This window comes from Spermophilus citellus, assembly GCF_964194105.1.
Source record: "Spermophilus citellus genome assembly, chromosome: 4".
Lineage (NCBI taxonomy): Eukaryota > Metazoa > Chordata > Mammalia > Rodentia > Sciuridae > Spermophilus > Spermophilus citellus.
This window is the reverse complement of record NC_138185.1, coordinates 68,392,290-68,412,632: the sequence shown is the minus strand read 5'-3', so window position 1 is coordinate 68,412,632 and position 20,343 is coordinate 68,392,290. Positions and strand designations below refer to the sequence as shown.

At 36.9% G+C, this 20,343-nt stretch overlaps 1 protein-coding gene across 1 annotated transcript in view; it reads left to right on the top strand.

The window, feature by feature from the left end:
- The window catches only part of BLM (BLM RecQ like helicase), a 103,896-nt gene that overhangs the window by 55,936 nt on the left and 27,617 nt on the right, over positions 1-20,343 (top strand). Inside the window, exons 8-13 of the mRNA XM_081292420.1 lie at positions 1,428-1,619; positions 4,981-5,099; positions 5,986-6,099; positions 8,635-8,733; positions 9,161-9,309; positions 19,491-19,597. Coding sequence (XP_081148546.1) covers positions 1,428-1,619; positions 4,981-5,099; positions 5,986-6,099; positions 8,635-8,733; positions 9,161-9,309; positions 19,491-19,597 — 780 coding nt within the window. The remainder of the gene's footprint in view (positions 1-1,427; positions 1,620-4,980; positions 5,100-5,985; positions 6,100-8,634; positions 8,734-9,160; positions 9,310-19,490; positions 19,598-20,343) is intronic.

Sequence of the window (20,343 nt, the reverse complement as noted above, 5' to 3'; positions counted from 1 at the left end):
TTAATACTCGGAGGTTGTACTTGCAGTTACGCCATTGACCTTTAAAATAGTCATTAATGGATTTATTTTGGTATGTTAGAATGTGTCATACTTGGTGTTTGCAATCATCTTTGAGACAGTTGAGTGTTGGGGTGAGGGTAGCTGCCAGAGCTGGCATGAGTACCTTTGTTCACTACTGAGCCAGAGTTGCCACAGAGAGGATGAAGAGCCAGGAGTGGATGTGAGAGACGTTGTGAAAGAAGAATCTGAGAAGTTCAGATGACTCTGAGGTTTCAGACCCTCAAGACTGAAGTGACTGAGAAAACTATGACACCATTCACAGAAATAGGGGAATCAGGAAGCAGAGTCAGGTTGGAGAGAAGCTGAGGACGGCTATTTTTAAGATTGGTTGACCTTGAAGTGTTGTTAAGTTGTTCAGGTAGAAATGTCTTGCAGATGAGTGGAGATGTATGCAGGATAGGAACTTAGTAGGGTATCAGAAGACATCCAGGCATTTTCTGTGCATGTAGGTTATGTTTAAGATCACAGGACTAGGAAAATTCCAGGTACCTGGAAGCCTTCCAAATTTAAGAGATAAGAAGAGAAATTAGAGTCAGAAAAGGGAATGTAAATCCAGTAGAGGGGATCAAGGTATATAACTCAGTTGAAGAGAGTGGCCTAACATGCTGGAGGACTGGCAATGTAGCTCAGTGGTAGAGTGTTAGCCTAGTGTACATGACCCCTGGGTTTAAGCCTCAGGACCACAAAACATAAAAATGAAGCAAGAAGAAAACTCATGATTACCTTAAAGGTCAAGAAAGAAGAGAAAGAGAATAAATAGTAGGGATAGACACTGTAGAAGTCAATAAAAGAATTGATTTGTTCCCTTAAGAATTTTCTGAAAGCCAGGTGTGGTAGCATATACCTGTAATCCCAAGGATTTGGGAGGCTGAGGCAAGAGGATCACAAGTTCAAAGCCAGCCTCAGCAACTTAGAGAGGCCCTAAGCAACTCAATGAGACCCTGTCTCAAAATAAAACATAACAGGGCTGGGGTTGTGGCTCAGTGGCAAAGCGCTTGCCTAGCATGCATGAGGCACTGGGTTCAATCCTTTGCACCACATATAAATAAATAAAATAAAAAATAAAGATACATCAACAACTAAAAATTATTTTTAAAAATTAAAAATAAAACAAAAAGGGCTAGGGATGTGGCTCACTGGTAAAGCACCCCTTGGTTAAATCCTAAGTACCAAAAAAAAAAAAAAAAGCCGGGGAGCACCCGGGGGTATCAGGGGATTTTCTCACACTCTTTGGAAAGGAAACCATGTGAACAGTTAAGGTGTGCTGGAGAGAACTAGGTGCACAGTGATCCTGCAGGGGGAATGGTAAATGCTAAAACTGTGTTATTACCTGAATGCACTGATTTTTCTTAACATTGTTTTTCTAGACAACTTGGCACAGAATTTAGCATCTACAAATCCGAAACACGAGCGTTTCCAAGGTCTCAGTTTTTCTCATACAAAAGAAATGATGAAGATTTTTCATAAAAAATTTGGCCTGCATAATTTTAGAACTAATCAGCTAGAGGCGATCAATGCTACACTGCTTGGTGAAGACTGCTTTATCCTAATGCCCACTGGTATGTATTTTTAGATATAAATTGGCAGGAATCCATTGGCAGATGTTAAATGAAAGCCCTTTAATAGAAATAAAAAGAACACCTACACAGTATTTCCTATCATTCAGGGACCTCTTAAACCTCCCATGCCATAGTAAGAAAGTGTTTCACCTCCTATCTATTCTAGTTGTTGACAGGATAAAGTTTATAGCTCTTTAAGATCTTTTTTCTTTCTGAGTAGGAGGATGGGTGCTGGAGATTGAACCCAGGGGTGCTCTAACACTTAGCTACATCCCGAGCCCTTTTTATTTTTTTTTTCTATTGATTGATTGATTAAGACAGGATCTCACTAAGTTGCCCAAGCTAGTCTTGAACTTGCAGTTCTCCTGCCTCAGCCTCCCAAATCACTGGGATTATACGCTTGTCACCATGCCCATTTTTAACTTAAAATTTATTGTATTTGACTTGATCTAGAATTTTTCTTTTTTTCTTATCTAAATAAGACTTGAAAAGTGAACCAAAAAAAAAATCACCGTCAAATACCAGAATTAGGGCTGGGGTTGTGGCTCAGTGGTAGAGCGCTTGCCTACCTAGCACGTGAGTCACTGGGTTCGATCCTGAGCACCACATAAAAATAAACAAAATAAAGATATTATGTTCGTCTACAACTGAAAAAAAAATTCAGAACCATTTTGGGAGTTTATTTCATCAGGTTTGGTATAGTGGCCTGGGATTAAAGTGTAGCTCTTGCTTATGAACAGCATGACCATGGGCAAGACACTTCACCCCCTTTACCCATTTCCTTTGTATCCATAGGGATAAATAATAAAGTTCTTGCTTCACAGTGTCATGAAGATTAAATGTAAAGCATTGAATGCTGTTTTTTTCTTGGCTCCAGTTTCGAAAAGTCCAAGATTTTTCGTTACGTTAGTAAAGCTATAACAGCTGTCCTATGATTTGTAGCCATATATATAAGAATATGAAATAAAGTGTTAGGTTAGGAAGTAGGAGAATTTGGAGTTTCAGTCCCTACTTGTAGTCCTCTGTTTTTTGCTTGCCTTGTTTTATGAAATTTAAATGATATAAGCTTAGTAATCAGCATTTCAAATTTTATTAACATGTTGTCACTCTACCTTCTATTTTACTCTTAATTTAGTACTTGAAAACTCTATTACTGGAGGGCTGGGGATGTGGCTCAAGCAGTAGCACACTCGCCTGGCATGCGTGCGGCCCAGGTTTGATCCTCAGCACCACATACAAACAAAGATGTTGTGTCCGCCAAGAACTAAAAAATAAATATTTAAAAAAAAAAAACTCTATTACTGGAAAGGACCCTGGTATAAGCCACTGATTCTCAGAGGTTTTTATGGTCCTTTAAGGTTTTAAGGGGATGTTTTTTAAGTCCTCTCAGTGGACTGAAGGTGTAGCTCAGTGGAGGAATGCTTGCCTAGCACATGCAAGGTCCTGGGTTGGACCCTTAGCACTGCAAAAAACAAAAACAAAACAAAACCAAAAAAAAGTAAATTAAGGTCCTTCCTTAATTTCAACTTCTTCGCTTACATGTACATGTGCACACATGCGTGCACACACACATTTCAGATAAGGTTTCTTTTAGACAAAAATAGTTTTTTTAAGTACTGATCTAGTACATTTTACAGTTGATAAAATTGAGGGAGGACAAGTAAGATTAAATAGCATTTCATAGTCCTACAACTATGAACACACATACAACTATGATTATTAATAAACTAATAAGCAGATCTCTTTATTCTCAGTATCCTTTTGTTTCCTTGACATTTCTACATATATACCAAAATGAAATTCATATGAAAAAGAAGAAATATAATATATAGTTTGAAAAAAGCTAAGGTCCTAAAACTGCCTAGCTCCAGCCTCTGCCATTAGTAGATAGGTAAAATTGAAAATTAATTGCTACGTAATCATTTTAGTCAGCTTGAAATGTGTACTTTGGGCTGGAATGCTTGCCTAGGGCAGGTGCCTTGTTATCATAATCTCCAGCACAGCAAGCAAAAACAAAAAAATAATTTGGTTTACTGTCCTGTTGATTTGAATGAGAGTTACATAGCAACAATTGTCTTGGTCTTTTGAAATTTCTTTTTATCTTCTGCTCATACCTACAAATGTAGTTTCTCCTTTTATTTCAAAGGGAGATTGGGAATATTCTTACTGATTAGAGTACTGGGAGTTCAAGCTATGACAGTGTCAGAAGGCCCATAATGATTTTAAAAAGCTGAGATCTTGAAAGTGACTTCTGGATCATAGAGACATACTGATCAATGTGTTTTTGATTTTCAGTTTTGTATATTTTATATATATATTCTAGTTCTTAAAAAATAAATTTTAGAGGTGGGGATTGTGGCTTAGTGGTAGAGCGCTCGCCTAGCATATGTGGGGCTCTGGGTTCAATCCTCAGCACCACGTAAAAATAAATAAATAAAGTAAAGGTATCATATCGAACTACAACTAAATGTGTGTGTGTGTGTGTGTGTGTGTGTGTGTGTGTGTGTGTGTGTGTTTATTAAAAATAAATAAATTTTATGGGGGTGGGGTTGTGGCTCAGTGGTAGAGTGCCTGCCTAGCACATGTGGGGCGCTGAGTTCAATCCTCAGCACCACAATAAATAAATAAATAAATAAGAAGTTTTTATATCCATCTGTAACTAAAAAATGTTTAAAAAATAAATTAATTAAGAAGAAATTATTTTAATCCTAGGATCATGGTTTTTAGAGATCTCTTAGATTGCTAGAAATAAAAAACTTGCTGTGTTTAAGTGTCCCAGGTAGACCTTTTAAGTAATTCCATTGTATTTAAGTATTTTTGCCCTGATTCATGCTTTTGCTGTTGCATGTGCTTGTATAAGAAGTCCTAAAAGACATTTTTATGCTTTATTTAAATTGCTCATTCAAAGCCAGCCTCAGCAACTGAGGCCTTAAGCAACTTAATGAGACTCTGTCTCCAAATAGAAAAACAAAAAGGGATGAGGATGTGGCTCAGTGGTAAAGCATCCCTGGGTTCAGTCCCAGCACCAAAATTAATTAATTAATTAACTGCTTGAATAGTTTGGCTCAGGGGTACAGCAAATTGGGCCATGAACAATATCACTTGATATCCTATCGACTATTTTGATTATTATATGTGGTTTCCCTTATAACTTTTACCTTCATTCTCTCAAGATAAAAGCTGACAGATTTTGTTTTATATTAAAACACTTTATGAAACAATGTATACGTAGCATGATGGCATAGGATGTATTTTATTGGTACTGTACATGATCAGAAAAACTTCTCCAGTAACAAACTATAGAAATGACCCCTGAAAGTATGGTCTTGCTGACAAATTTTTTTTTTCATTTCTCTTTTAGGAGGTGGTAAAAGTTTGTGTTACCAGCTGCCTGCCTGTGTTTCTCCTGGGGTCACTATTGTCATTTCTCCCTTGAGATCACTAATAATAGATCAAGTCCAAAAGCTGACTTCCTTGGATGTAAGTTATAACATACGAATACTAATAAAAGTGTACCTTCTACTGAATTACGTTTCAGTGTACTAGATAACTTTTTTATTAAATAATTCATGAATTATAATAATAAAGCATAACAGTTAAGTTGTACAGTTAAACACAAGCATTTGAAAATTCTGATACAGATAATGGTGTGTAATTCAATCTTTTATTCTTTTATGAGAATTATTTTAGTAAGAGCTTTTAGTCTATATTTTCTAGTATATATATATATATATATTTTTTTTTTTTTTTTTACTAATATAAAGAGATTTCTCTTGTTACGGTGGCCGGATCAGCATGGTTCTCTTTCCAGTGTCTTGAAGTGCATGCATATGTGCATGCCCACATACATATATCCTTTTTCTTCAGGGCTCAGTTGACGGAAATATATGACTACATTCTACTATATTCTTCATATTAATATAGCCATACATAGGACTCAAATCTCTTGGACACTAAATTCATATTTATCTTATTTACAAATGTGAAAAGTAAATCAAAGAAAAGGTAATAAGTAGAGCTGGGGCTGGGGCTGGGGCTCAGCAGTAGAGCACTCAGTTAGCATTTGTGAGGCCCTGGGTTCGATCCTCAGCACCACATAAAAATAAAATAATGGTATTATGTCCAACTACAACTATAAAATAAGTATTAAAAAAAGAAAAGTTAATAAGCAATGGGAAGGCTGTTGTAAGTTATACTTAATAAGGGTTTTTCTAAAATGTGTGTCCTCATTATTTGTTATTGTAGTGAGATACATTTCCTTTGATAGATCTGATATGACTTATAAAATATTTATAAAACCTAAAAGTAAATAAACTCTTGTCAGATTAATGTATAAAATTTAAATGTTTGTTACTTTTACACTTAGATTCCAGCTACATATCTGACAGGTGATAAGACTGACTCAGAAGCTACAAGTATTTATCTCCAGTTATCAAAAAAAGACCCAATTATAAAACTTCTATATGTTACTCCAGAGAAGGTTTGTGTATTTATATCATTATTTTTAAATATAATATTTAAAGCCACTAGAATTATATATTTTTAAAACTTTGACATCATTTTTGATGTATAGTATATTGCAAAGAATTCCTATAGGGCTGGGGATGTGGCTCAAGTGGTAGCGCGCTCGCCTGGCATGCATGAAGCCCGGGTTCAATCCCCAGCACCACATACAAACAAAGATGTTGTGTCCGCCGAAAATTAAAAAATAAAATATTAAAATTCTTTCTGTCTCTCTCTCTCTCTTAAAAAAAAAAAAAAGAATTCCTGTAAACATTTCACCCAGAAACCCTAAAGGAAAACATTTCACTCTAATTACTTTATCATTCTTTCTATTTTTTTTCCTCAAACATTTGATTTAGGGCTGGGGATGTGGCTCAAGCGGTAGCGCGCTCGCCTGGCATGCGTGCGGCCCGGGTTCGATCCTCAGCACCACATACAAACAAAGATGTTGTGTCCGCCGATAACTAAAAAAGAAATATTAAAAAATTCTCTCTCTCTCTCTCTCTCTCTCTCTCTCTCTCTCTCTCTCTCTCAAATATTTAAAAAAAAAAATTTGATTTAGAGTAAGTTGCAGGGCTAGAGATATAGCTTAGTTGGTAGAGTGCTTCCCTTACATGCACAAGACCGTGGGCTCAAACCCCAGCACCACCCAAAAAAAAAAAATAGTAAGTTGTAGCCGGGCACAGTTTTGCACACCTATAACCCCAGTGGTTTGGGAGGCTGAGGCAGAAGGATTGAGAGTTCAAAGCCAGCCTCAGCAATGTAGCAAGGCACTAAGCAACTCAGCGAGACCCTGTCTCTAAATAAAATACCAAAAAAGGGCTGGGTTGTGGTTAAGTGCCCCTAAATTCAATCCCTGGTACAAAAAAAAAGTAAATTGCAGAGGTGGGGAGGGAAAAATAGAAGTTCATTGGATTTGACAAAGGGTAATGAAGGGAAGGGAGAAAAGATGGGTATAGGAAAGACAGTAGAAATGAATCAGACATGACTTTCCTATGTTCATATATGAATACATGACCAGTGAAACTCCAAATAATGTACAATGACAACAGTGGGAAGTTATACTTGATGTATGTATGTATGTATGTATACATGTCAGAATACGTTCTACTATCAAGAATATCTAAAAAGAACAAATAAAAAAAAAGTTGCAGACATAATATTCTTTTAACCCTAAATATTTTACTATGTATTTCCTAAATATAAGGAATTTTCTTATAAAACCTTAGAACAGTTATCAAAATCAAGACATGCACGCACATTAGACCGGGAATGTAGCCCATGTGCTTAATATGTGCAAGGCCTTGAAGAAAAAATGAGGAAATATACATTCATACAGTATTATTACTTTAGTTTTAAACCTTCTTCTAGTTTCACACATTGTCCCCAATATTGCTGTCCTTTGTAGCAAAAGAAAACCCAAGATTACTCTCCTTTAATCTAAAGAATTTCTCTCTTTTGTCTTTCATGAGTTTGACATTTTGAAATCTAAAGATTAGTTGTGTTTTGAGAACTGCCCCTCAGTTGAGTTATCTTGTGTTTCCTCATGATTAAATTTATGCCATTCACTGAGGCAGGGATAGCACAGACGTGACAGATTTTATGTGTCCTATTGGGAGAGCTTTGATGTTGATCCATTCTATTACTGATGTTAGGTGACTGTTCACTTGGTTAAGGTGGTACCAGCTGGACTTCTCCATCATAGTTACTCCTCCCAGCCCTGCCCACCTTTGTAATTAGCAGATATCCTGTTATGGGATAGTTTGAGATTATGTATGTACCCTGCTAGACATCAAAGTTTTACCCACAAATCTTAGCATCCACTGATGACTCTTTTCCAGGTCAGTTATTACTGTAATGGATGCCAAATTTTGATTTTACTAATATAGTAGGTACTGTATCACAAGGAAAAGCTTTCCCTTTAATTGAACGTATTTATTTCTATCAGTATGAATTCATGGATTCTTAATTTATTCAGTGGGTTACAATCAATTATCATTCTGTATTTTGACATTCTCTTTGTCCTAGATTTGACCAGTGAGAGTGTTCCATCAAGCTGGCTTCTATGTCCTCCTGTGTCCCTTTCAAGATGTGGGTGCTACATGTGCTTGTTGCTACTGGGATGTCATTTCTACTGGGCCTTGTCATGAACAAAGCTACAAAATACATACATACTTATATCTATATGTACAATATATACCACACATGTGATTTTTTTCCCCAAACAACATGCACGAACATAACACATATCTGTAACCCCATTAACAGTGTAAACATGTGTTGGACCATGTATTGAGGCAGAAAAATGTAACTTAATAAGTAAACTGTTGGCTACACATGGGTGAATGTCTAAAATATCTGATTTGCTATTTTCTATTACTTTTGCTGTTCTCTTCATGAATTGAAATAAGAGCCAATTTTATGTCAGGGTTTTAATACTGCTTAACTGTAATGGAACTTAGCAAAACTATTCAAGTGCTGGGTTTAAATGTCTCGTGTATTTCTGGGCCAGGTCTGTGCCAGTAACCGGCTGATTTCCACTCTGGAGAATCTGTATGAGAGGAAGCTCTTGGCACGTTTTGTTATTGATGAAGCACATTGTGTGAGTCAGGTAAATACTGGTTTTTTTGTTTTGTTTTGTTTTGTTTTTGGAGGGTACCAGGGATTGAACTCCAGGCACTCAATCACTGAGCCACTTCCCAGAACTATTTTTATAATTTAGAGATAGGATCTCACTGATTTGCTTAACACCTTGTTTTTGCACTCATGATCTTCCTGCCTCAGCCTCCTGAGCTGCTGGGATTACCGGCCTGCACCACCGTGCCTGGCTTACATACTGTTTTTATGTCTTAGAAAATCATTAAATTTGTGTTACCAATAGTATATATTTGTATATCTTCAGAATCGAAGAAAACCCCACATTGAGTGAACTGTTGTACTGTTTCATTGAAGAATAAAGTGGTTCTTTATATTCACTAGTGTTCTTTTTATATAAAGAAAAGCTAAATAATCTGAAAAGCAGTATTTTTTTCAACTAGTGGGGACATGATTTTCGTCAAGATTACAAAAGAATGAATATGCTTCGTCAGAAGTTTCCTTCTGTTCCAGTAATGGCTCTTACTGCCACAGCGAATCCCAGAGTACAGAAAGATATCCTCACTCAGCTGAAGATTGTGAGGCCTCAGGTGTAAGTAATAACTTAAAGTCATATATTTTTAAAACCTTAGGGCAGTGGTTAGCAGAGTTTCTGCACATTAGAATCACCTGTGAAGCCCAGAGTCTCAGTACCCAGGTTGTACCTAGACCAGTTAAATCAGAATATTTGGCTCTGGGAGCCAGGGTGGGATTTGTTTTGTTTGTATTTTGGGTTTTTTGATTCATTTGTTTAATCCTCAAGTGATTCCAATGTGCAACAGTTTGGCAACTAGGGCCTAAGGGCTTTTCTTCACTTACCAATAGAGTTTACTTCTATCCCAACACCAACTCTGGAAATGGAGGTAATTTGCATGTTGCACCTATGGACCCTGGTGTACTCCCAGTAATAAAGTACCTTTAACTTTGTCTTCATCTGAGCCACAACATACTTCTTGTTGCCATTAAATCCATAATTATTTAATAACCAAAACCACTATAAAATTATTCCAGCAGGGAGGAGTGGCATATACCTGTAATCCCAGCTGTTTATGAGGCTGAGGCAGGAGGATTGCAAGTTTGAGGCCAGCCTCAGTGATGCCTAGACAACTTAGCAAGACTCGGTCTCAAAGTAAAAAGGTCTGGGGATGTGGCTCAGGAGTTAAGTTATTCCTGTGTGTGGATTCAAGTTGTACTGGATTATTTTGTACTTCTACCTGAGTTTGTGAGTCATGCATCCTTCATTAGGTTCATTCACTCAGCAAATATTTTATTTAAAATGTGTTTGTGGTGCTGGGCTTAGTGGCGCCCTCCTGTAATCCCAGCAGCTCAGGAGGCTGAGGCAGAAGGATCGTAAATTCAAAGCCAGACCGAGCAACTTAGCAAGGCTCTAAGCAACTTACTGAGACCCTATCTCAAAATAAAAGGGTTGAGGATGTGGCTCCGTGGTAAGTGACTCTGGGTTCAATCCCTGGTACAAAAAAGAAAAAAAGTGTTAAATATTTTTTCCTTCTAATTTGTTAACATTGCTTTCAGTAAGGTATAGACATTAATGTGGAATGCCAAAAGAGGTAATGACAAAACAGAAAACAGCTTTTGTTCATTTGAAAATAGACAAACTGGACATGGTGGCACACATCTGTAATTTAGCTCCTTAGGGAGCCAAGACAAAAGGATCACTTGGGGTCATGAGTTTGAGATTCACCTGGGCAACATAGCAAGACCCTGATTTTCAAAAAAGAAGATGGGGCTGTGGTTGTGGCTCAGTGGTAGAGTGTTTGCCTAGCATATGTGAGGCACTGGGTTCAGTTCTTAGCACTACATATAAATAAGTGAATAAAATAAATGTCAATCAATGTCTAAAATATATGTGTGTGTGTGTGTATATGTGTGTGTGTGTGTGTGTGTGTGTGTTGTGAGTGTGTAACATTTTGATATGATGACATACTGCTACTCAAGAGACTGAGGCAGGAGGATTGCTTAAGCCCAGGAATTCAGGGCCAACCTGAGCAACATAGCATGACCTTCTCTCTTAAAAAAAAGACAGACCAGTTGGCTCTATTAATAGTGTAAGAAATAAAAATAACAACAATATCTCTCACAGAGTTAAGAGCAGAACTGAAAGTTCCATGTGAAGGATATGAAGTGGTTCATGAGATTAAGATACCTGCAAGGGCCTTTGCAGATTAAACTGGCAGCTTCTAAATTATCTGATCAAAAACAGGTACCAAAGCAATTTGGATTTCTTCCAGCCTTTAAGTTGTTTGGTTCCAGCCTAAAACATTTTGTTTCTAATACCACTTTTATATAGTACTAATAATCATACTGAAGGGCAAGAATTTTAGAGTCCTCAGAATTGTGTGTATGTGATCACAAAATTTGGAATTCAGTATTTTAATTTACTCTCACTTGAAGAGAAGTGTTTGTATAAAATTTGGGGGGTATTTTGCTCCCATAATTTCTATGTATTATAGACTATACTTAAGATATAGTTGAGGTTCTTTATTAGACTATATGCTAGAAATTTTTTTCTATGCTGATCTATAACATTTTTTCTTTTCTTTTCTTTTTCTTTTTTTTTTTTTGTACCAGGATTGAACCCAGGGCACTTAACCACTGAGCCACATCTCTAGTCTTTTTATATTTTGTTTGTTTTTTGAGACAGAGTCTCACTAAGTTGTTTAGGGCCTTGCTAAATTACTGAGGCTAGCTTTGAACTTGCAGTCCTCCTGTCTCAACCTCCTGAGTTGTTGGGATTACAGGTATATGCCACCATACCTGGCATTTTTTTCTTTTTCTAACAGGCACTATTTTTAAGCTCTTTCTACCTGATTATGCCAAATGCAGTCTCTGGGTTTTCTTTTTTGTGGGGGCCATGGGCATTTTAGGCAAGTACTGTGCCACTAAGCTACATCCCCAACCCTGTTTTGTTTTGTTCATTTTTAATCAGTTACATAAACCAAGTTTTCAGTGCTATATAGGACAAGGGGGAGAGAAGAAGAAGAAATAGGGAAGAAAAAAAAAGTTTGCCATTTATTTGTCAGGTATTTTACACTTTTCTAATTTTCTCTTTGAACTCATATTTTCCTTTTATTTTCCCCCACAGAATTTTTACTCTGTCATTCTTAACTGTAAAAAAAAAAATTTTATATATATATTTGTCTTCTAATTTTATGCCAGAATTTTCATCTGGTTTGAATTATTAAAATCATTAGTCATGCTGAACATAATGGAACACACCTGTAATCTCAGTGACTTGAGAGGCTGAGGCAGGAGGATTTTGCAAGTTCAAGGCCATCCTTGACAATTTACCCAACCCTGTCTCAAAATAAAAAGGACTGAGGATATAGCTCAGTTGTAATGCACCCCTAGGTTCAGTCCCTAGAGGTAAAATAAAATAAAATCATTCATCATACATAATTGACTGGATAACTTAAATATATATTTAAAACAGTTCTTAAGGGCTGAGGTTGTGGCTCAGTGGTAGAGTGCTTGCTTGGCATGTGTGAGACACTGGGTTCGATTCTCAGCACCACATATAAATAAATAAAATACAGGTCCAATGACAAAAAAAAAATCTTAAGCATAAAGTTTGATTGAGAATGTTTCCTAATGAGACAGTATTTTTTTATTTTTCAGTTCACATATCTATGGATGAATTGAATCAGTTTTTATTTCTTATAAGACTGAGAAATGTTGCTTACATAAACATGTGGACGGAAATGGAAGGCATTTTATGATAGCACATCATGGTGTCATCAAAAATTATTTCTAATGATCTTTCAGCTGACAACTCAATTAGGTCTGTCAAACTTCGTGGGAGGCAAAAAGTTGGAAGCTATTGGGCAAAATAAGCAAAATCATTAGTTATTCACTTTACTTTTTCCAGGAAATATACCCTTTAAAAAGTTTTTACTAGGAACTATCTAATGGCTATTAAGTATTTTTGTCAATCTTTCAATAAAAACCCTCTACCTTATATCTAATATATTTGAAAGAGGGAAATCAAAATCCTGTTGGTTTCAGTATACCTTATAAAATGTTTTTTTGTTTAATGCTTTTTTTTTTTTTAACTTCCCCTTCACTAGGGATTGAACCCAGGGATACTCTGCCACTGAACTATATTCCCAGCCCTTTTGAAAAATTGAGACAGAGTGTCACTAAGTTGCTGAAGCTAGCCTCAAATTTGTAATCTTCCTCCCTGAGCCTCCCAAGTCACTGAGATTACATGATGTGCCACCATGCCTTGTGACACAATGGTTGATGTGCTGTTTTGTGTGTGCGTGAGCGCTAGGGGCTGAACCCAAGGCATTATATCTTCTAGGTAAATGCTGTACCACTGAGCCACATCCCCAGCTGTGATATGCTTTTTATTTTTTGGTACTAGAGATTGAACCCAGTGTCACTTGGCGCTTAACCACTGAGTCACATCCCCATTCTTTTTTTTTTTTCCCCCAGGTAGGGTCTCTCTAAGTTGAGCACTTGCCTACCATGCATGAGGTACTGGGTTTATTCCCCCCAGCACCACATAAAAAAATAAAATAAAGGTATTGTGTTCCATCTACAACTAAAAAATATATTTTAAAAAATAAAAATAAACAACAAATAAAGGCATTCTGACCATCTGCAACTATCCAAAAACATTTTTAAATTTAATTCACATAAACTCTTTAGTAAACAGCCCTATGACAACTGTCTCAGTTTCAAAAGCAACAACAGCTGAGCACAAGTTGACTGCATTTTCTCACACCTCACTTTCAAATGACACAAATTTGATACTCTGGACCTGATAATATTTAATTGCAACATTCAATACAAACTTAGTCAAGATACAGTGGAATACAGATGGTTTTTAAAAAAATCTTTAATGTGATATAATTCACACATGATAAACTTCATCAATTTACAAGGTACAATTTAGTGGATTTTTTGTATGTTCACAAAATTTTGCACCCATCCCCACAATCTAAATTAACTAAATTGTATTTTCGATTATGTCACAAATGGAAAAAAATTCAAATTATGTCCCAGATCTTTTTTTTAATAATAGTTTATTGAGATATAATGCACATATCTTACCATCCACATGTTTACAATCAATCTAGTAGTATGTGGTATATTTGGAATTGTGCAACATCACCACAGTTTTAAAACATTCTATCACCCCTCAAAAACACTGTTACCCACCAGGCACAGTAGCACATGCCTGTAATCCCAGCTGCTCTGGAGGCTGAGACTTTTTTTATAAATTCAAGGCCATCCTCAGCAACTAAGCGTGACACTAAGCAACTTAGTGAGACCCTATCTGAAAAAATTGAACTTATAGGATTGCAAGTTCAAGGCCAGCCTCAGCAATTTAGCAAGGCCCTATACAACTGTTTCGAGACCTGTCCCAAAATAAAAAGGGGCTGGGTTAATCACCCTTGTGTTCAATCCCTGGTACAAAAAACCCCATTACCCAATAGCAGTCCAATAACCTTGCCCCTCACATCTCCCTACCAGTCTTGGACAACCACTGATCTACCTTCTATGGGGAGATAGATGGTTTCTATAAACAGAATCACTCTATGTCATCTTTTGTGACTTTCTTCTTTTACTTGGCATAATATTTTCAAGGTTTGTTTCTAAATAATATTCTGTTGTATAGGTATATGACATTCTGTTCTATCTATTTATCATTGATGGACATTAAGCTTATTTTTATGTTTTGACTATTATGAATAATGCTGTTATGAACATAAATGTACAAGTTCTTATGCAGACATGTGTTTTCATTTCTCTTGGGTATATTATATCCAGGAGTGGAATTGTTGGGTTCTATGATAACTCTGAGTTTTGCCTTTTTGTTTTGTTTGTTTGTTTGTTTGTTGCTGGGGATTAAAACCAGGGATCTTAAACCACTGAGATACATCCCCAGTCTTTCATTTAGTTTTTTTATTTTGAGATAGGATCTTGCAAAGCTGCTGAGTGTCTCATTAAATTGCTGACACTGGCCTTGAACTTGTGGTCCTCCTGCCTCAGCCTTCCAAGTTACTGAGATTACAGGCATGCACCACTGTGCCTGGCTGTGTGTTTCACCTGTTAAAGAAACTGCCATGCTGTTTTCTAGAGCACCTGTACCATTTTACATTCCCATTAGCAGAGTATGAGAATTCTGATTCCACATCCTTCTAAATATATTTTCTTTACTTTTATTTTTATTGATTTTATTTTTTAAATACATGACAATGGAATGCATTACAATTCTTATTACACATATAGAACACAATTTTTCATATCTTTGTATATAAAGTATGTTCATACCAGTTCATGTCTTTATACATGTACTTTGTTTTTGTTTTTTGCATTGTACTTCTTATTACACATATATCACAATTTTTCATATCTCTGTTTATATATAAAGTAGGTTGACACCCAATTCGTGTCTTCATACATGTACTTTGGATAATGATGTCCATCACATTCCACCATCCTTGCTAATCCCTGGCCTCCTCCCTTTCCTTCCCTCCCCTCTTCCATAACTAGAATTCATTTTCCTCCCACGTTCCCCCTACCTACCCCACTATGAGTCAGCCTCTTTATATCAGAAAACATTCGAAATTTGTTTTTTTGGGATTGACTAACTTCACTTAGCATTATCTTTTCCAGGGCCATCCATTTACCTGCAAATGCCATGATTTTATTCTCTTTTATTGCTGAGTAATATTCCATTGTGTATATATACCACATTTTTTTTATCCATTCATCCACTGAAGGGCATCTAGGTTGGCTCCACAGTTTAGCTATTGTGAATTGTGCTGCTATAAACATTGATGTGGCTGTGTCCCTGTAGTATGCTGTTTTTAAATCCTTTGGGTATGGTCTGAGGAGAGGGATATCTGGGTCAAATGGTAGTTCGTTTTCCAGATTTCCAAGGAATCTTTATACTGCTTTCCATATTGGCTGCACCAATTTGTAGTCCCACCAGCAATGTATGAGTGTGCCTTTTTCCCCACATCCTTGCCAACACTTATTGTTGTTTGTCTTCATAATAGCTGCCATTCTGACTAGAATGAGATGAAATCTTAGAGTAGTTTTGATTTGCATTTCTCTGATTGCTAAAAATAATGAGCATTTTTTTCATATATTTCTTGATTGATTGTATATCCTCTTCTGAGAAGTGTCTGTTCAGGTCCTTGGCCCGTTTGTTGATTGGATTTTTGGGGGGGTGCTTAGCTTTATTTATTTTTTTTTTTTTAAAGAGAGAGAGAAAGAATTTTTAATATTTATTTTTTAGTTTTTGGCAGACACAGCATCTTTGTATGTGGTGCTGAGGATCGAACCTGGGCTGCACGCATGCCAGGCGAGCGCGCTACTGCTTGAGCCACATCCCCAGCCCTGGTGTTTAGCTTTTTGAGTTCTCTATATACCCTAGAGATTAGTGCTCTATCTAATGTGTGCTAGGTAAAGATTTGCTCCCAAGATGTAGGCTCTCTTAAACATGTTTTCATCTCTCCTTTTGACCCAAACTATTTTTAATATTTTACTAAATAAAACACTTTTAAGTGCAGAGAAAGTTATCGTCACTTCAGTATTCATATGGACAGGAATACTTGTACACCATAGTCCAAATCAGCTCAAATAAATTTTAAAAGATTTTTCTTCATCATTTGTATTTGTTGTAAGGCAGGTCTTTTATGCCATAATTTTATCTGGACTGCAGTTTCCTTTGCTGTAATAGCAACTGTAAATAATTGCCTAAGAATAATGAATATAGTCCTAGAAGGAGCTGAGGGTGTATGTAGCTCAATGTGGAACACATGCTTAGCATCCCTGAGGATCTGGGTTTAATCCCCAGAACAAAAAATAGCCAATGAATGTATCATTGTTTTATCTATCATCTTTTTTTTGCCAGTTTGCTACATAATCCTCTATCATTTGAAACACTAAAAGAATTCCAGCTGTTCTGTACATATAAATAAAAGCTGGTTTTGAATTATTGTTTAACGGTTAGTTTCACAAGTCACAAAGTGACAGTGGTCAGAGATAAAACAGCATCCAAAGGTGGAGATCATCTTTACTTCACTACTTTACTCTCGGTCTATTTGAAATCAGAACTCTAATGAGGGCCAAAATGCTTCATTTCCAATGTTATTCTTTACCCTTAACAGAAATAGGTAAAATGTAAAGACAGAAGTCTTACCAGATTTCTGGTGCTTTGATTAAAGAAAATTTCACCCACATCTGTACTGTATTTCATTTTGCTTTGTTTGGTGTCCTGGAGGTTTTTAACCTCGTGAAACAAGTCATGGTGGTAAAATTTAAAATGAGTAAAAAGTGGGGTTGGTTGGTTTGTATTTCGGAAATGGGAGGACAGTTATAAAAGGGAAGACTGGAAAAGGATGAGCCTGCAAGATGTCTGGTCTGGAAAAGCATTCTCAGATCAGTCTTAACTGCATGTAAAAACAGGCTCCAGGGCTGAGGCTGTAGCTCAGTGGTAGAGAACTTGCCTCACACATGTGAGGCATTCTAGGGTTTAGTCCTCAGCACCAAAAAGAGAGAGAGAGAGAGAGAGAGAGAGAAAGAGATTGTATCCATCTACAACTAAAAAATATTAAAACAAAACCTGAGGCTCCAGATGCTTTAAAATTATCTTTTCTCATTTACCCTTAGAAAGTCTTTGTGTACTCCTAGGAGAATGCATGTTTCAATTTTAGATCACGGATCTAAAATCATATTGGAATATGGTTCAGAACTCTGAAAGGAGGTCTAAGTTGAGGGCAAGAGTTGGGTCTCATTGAAATAATATTTGGGTGCAGTTTAAAATAGACTGCTGAAGGAGATATTGCAAAAAAGAAGAGAGCCAGGCATTGCGGGGTGGGAGGTAATTCTCACTTCAGGAGTAAGCATAAGGAGAAGAAGATGGAGAAGTCAGAGACATAAGCGTTGAAATTCCCACAGAAGGTGAAGTCATGAGTGCTAATAGAGGGTTTTCTGTAAGGCTAGCCAACAAGGTGGAGTAGGGAGAGATCAGAGAGAATGAGGACTAAAGCAACCCCTACAAATGCCAAACGCATGGAAAAGTATTGCTGGCCAGGCACAGTGGCATCCACCTATAATCCCAGCAACTCAGGATGCTGAGGCAGGAGAATTGCAAGTTCCAAAGCCAGCCTCAGCAACTTAGCAAGGCCTGTCTCAAAATAAAAAATAAAAAGAGCTAGGGATGTGGCTCAGTAGTTAAGTGCCTCTGGGTTCAATCCCTGGTATCAAAAAAAGAAAGAAAAGTCAGCATGAAAGTGATGAGAATTGAAATTCAGTTTATGGTTAGTTGGTTGGAGATATAAGTATCTTCTGAGAAATTTGCCTTAGGAAGAAAAGCAAAAGGAGAAATATAAGAGAGAAGGTAATGGAAAGAATGAGCTCCCTAAGGAAGCATGAGGGAGGAAATGGGGTGCCAAGAGTGGTAGGCCAGAAAAGAAGGAGCACTGGTGTCAGCCAGCCATGTTCCCTTTGGGATCCAGAGCTCCTTCTGTTGCCCTACAATTAACTTTTCATATAAGTGCATGAAGGTTATTTATCATGAGTCAAAATTTAGTTAGGAACATTGGTAGCCTAAAAGTGTGTATTTCCTCTGTAATTTTCTTAATCACTTCAATATTTTTTTAATATTTATTTTTTAGGTGTAGATGGACACAACACAATACCTTTTATTTTTATGTGGTGTTGAGGATGGAACCTGGGTCCGGCCCATGCTAGGCAAGCGCTCTACCACTGAGCCACAATCCCAGCCCCACTTCAGTGTTTTTTTAATTATCATCTCCATTTTTTGTCAGCCTCACCTTGGAGACTGGGCTTCTGACTTATGTTTCTCCATGTGTCTGACTTTGTGTGTGTACACATGTGGGGGGATTGAACCGAAGGCTTTGTGCATACTGAGCCTTTACTATACCACTGAGGTACACTCCCACACTCCCACTGAGGTACACTCCTCTTCTATAATCCTAATTTTTTATCATCTAATGCCATAGAGCTTCCCTCCTTATCACTATTCTTTCTCCCTACTCCTGGTACTGGAGATTAAATCCGAGGCACTTTACCACTGAGCTACATCCTTAACCCTTTTTATATTTGAGATGTGGTCTCACTAAGTTGCCCAGGCTGGCCTAGAACTTGAGACTCTACTGCCTCACTCTCCTGAATTGCTGGGATTGCAAGTGTGTGCCACTACACTCACCAACCATTCTTTTCTTTAACCTTTAATTTAACCTCCATTTCAGTGTTCTGTTATATAAGCTGCCAGTGGTAGTATTCACCTTAAGACAAACTGATAATTAGGCTTGGAATGTGGAAAATCAGTATTTAATTTTTGAAGATGTTGGCCTTTGTTCATGCTAACTGAACAGAATATCATAGGCTAGGTAGCTGAGATAAGAGAAATTTATTTCTCATTGCTCTGTAGGTTGGGGAGTCCAGGATCAGTGTACTAGCAGATCCCATCTGGTGTGGTCCCTCTTTCTGATTTGCAGATGGTACTTTTCTCATTATAGCCACACCTAAAACTAGTGAGGTCTCTACTTTTATAAGGACTCTCGTCTCATTCATGGTTTCACTCTCATAACCTAATTCTCTCCCAAATGCCCCATCTTCTAATAACATCTCATCTGGGTTAATGATTTTGAGGTATACTTTCAGTTCATGCCAATGGCTAGATCTATATTTTTCATAATAACTAAATTTTGTGTTTGGCATTTCTTTTAGGTTCAGCATGAGCTTTAACAGACATAATCTGAAATACTATGTATTACCAAAAAAACCTAAAAAGGTAGCATTTGATTGCTTAGAATGGATCCGAAAGCATCACCCATGTGAGTACAGTTATGTGATATCTAAAAGTAATAGGTGTCTCTTTAGTACCACAATAGAATATATAAAATAGCAAATTAAACATTTCTTTTTGTTTAATGATGATACTTAACTTGTTATTTATAGACCAGAATATTGTAACTCTTTCAATTCTAGAATTTATAAAATCTCATTTGGTTAGATAACAATAAACTTTAACAAAAAAACATATTAAATATTTCCTCCTACACACTTATATTATCATTTTGGTTTCAGTGCTTTCTATGGCTTCTATCAGTGTATGAATATAACTCTTTTTGTAATGCCTTCTCCCAAATGTGTTTGCCTTTGAGTTATATTAAATAAAATGAGGGGCTGGGGATGTGGCTCAAGCAGTAGCGCGCTCGCCTGGCATGCATGCGGCCCGGGTTCGATCCTCAGCACCACATACCAACAAAGATGTTGTGTCCGCCAAGAACTAAAAAATAAATATTAAAAAATTCTCTCTCTCTCTCTCTCTCTCTCTCTCTCTCTCTCTCTCCTCTCTCACTCTCTCTTTAAAAATAAAAAAATAAAATGAGATTCTGAAGTTCATAACAGTTTGCTCCATTTTTGTTTTTTAAGTTATAAAAGGCAGGGCTGGGGATGTGGCTCAAGCGGTAGCGCGCTTGCCTGGCATGCGTGTGACCCAGGTTTGATCCTCAGCACCACATACAAAGATGTTGTGCCCGCCAAAAACCAAAAAATAAATGTTAAAAAAATCCCTCTG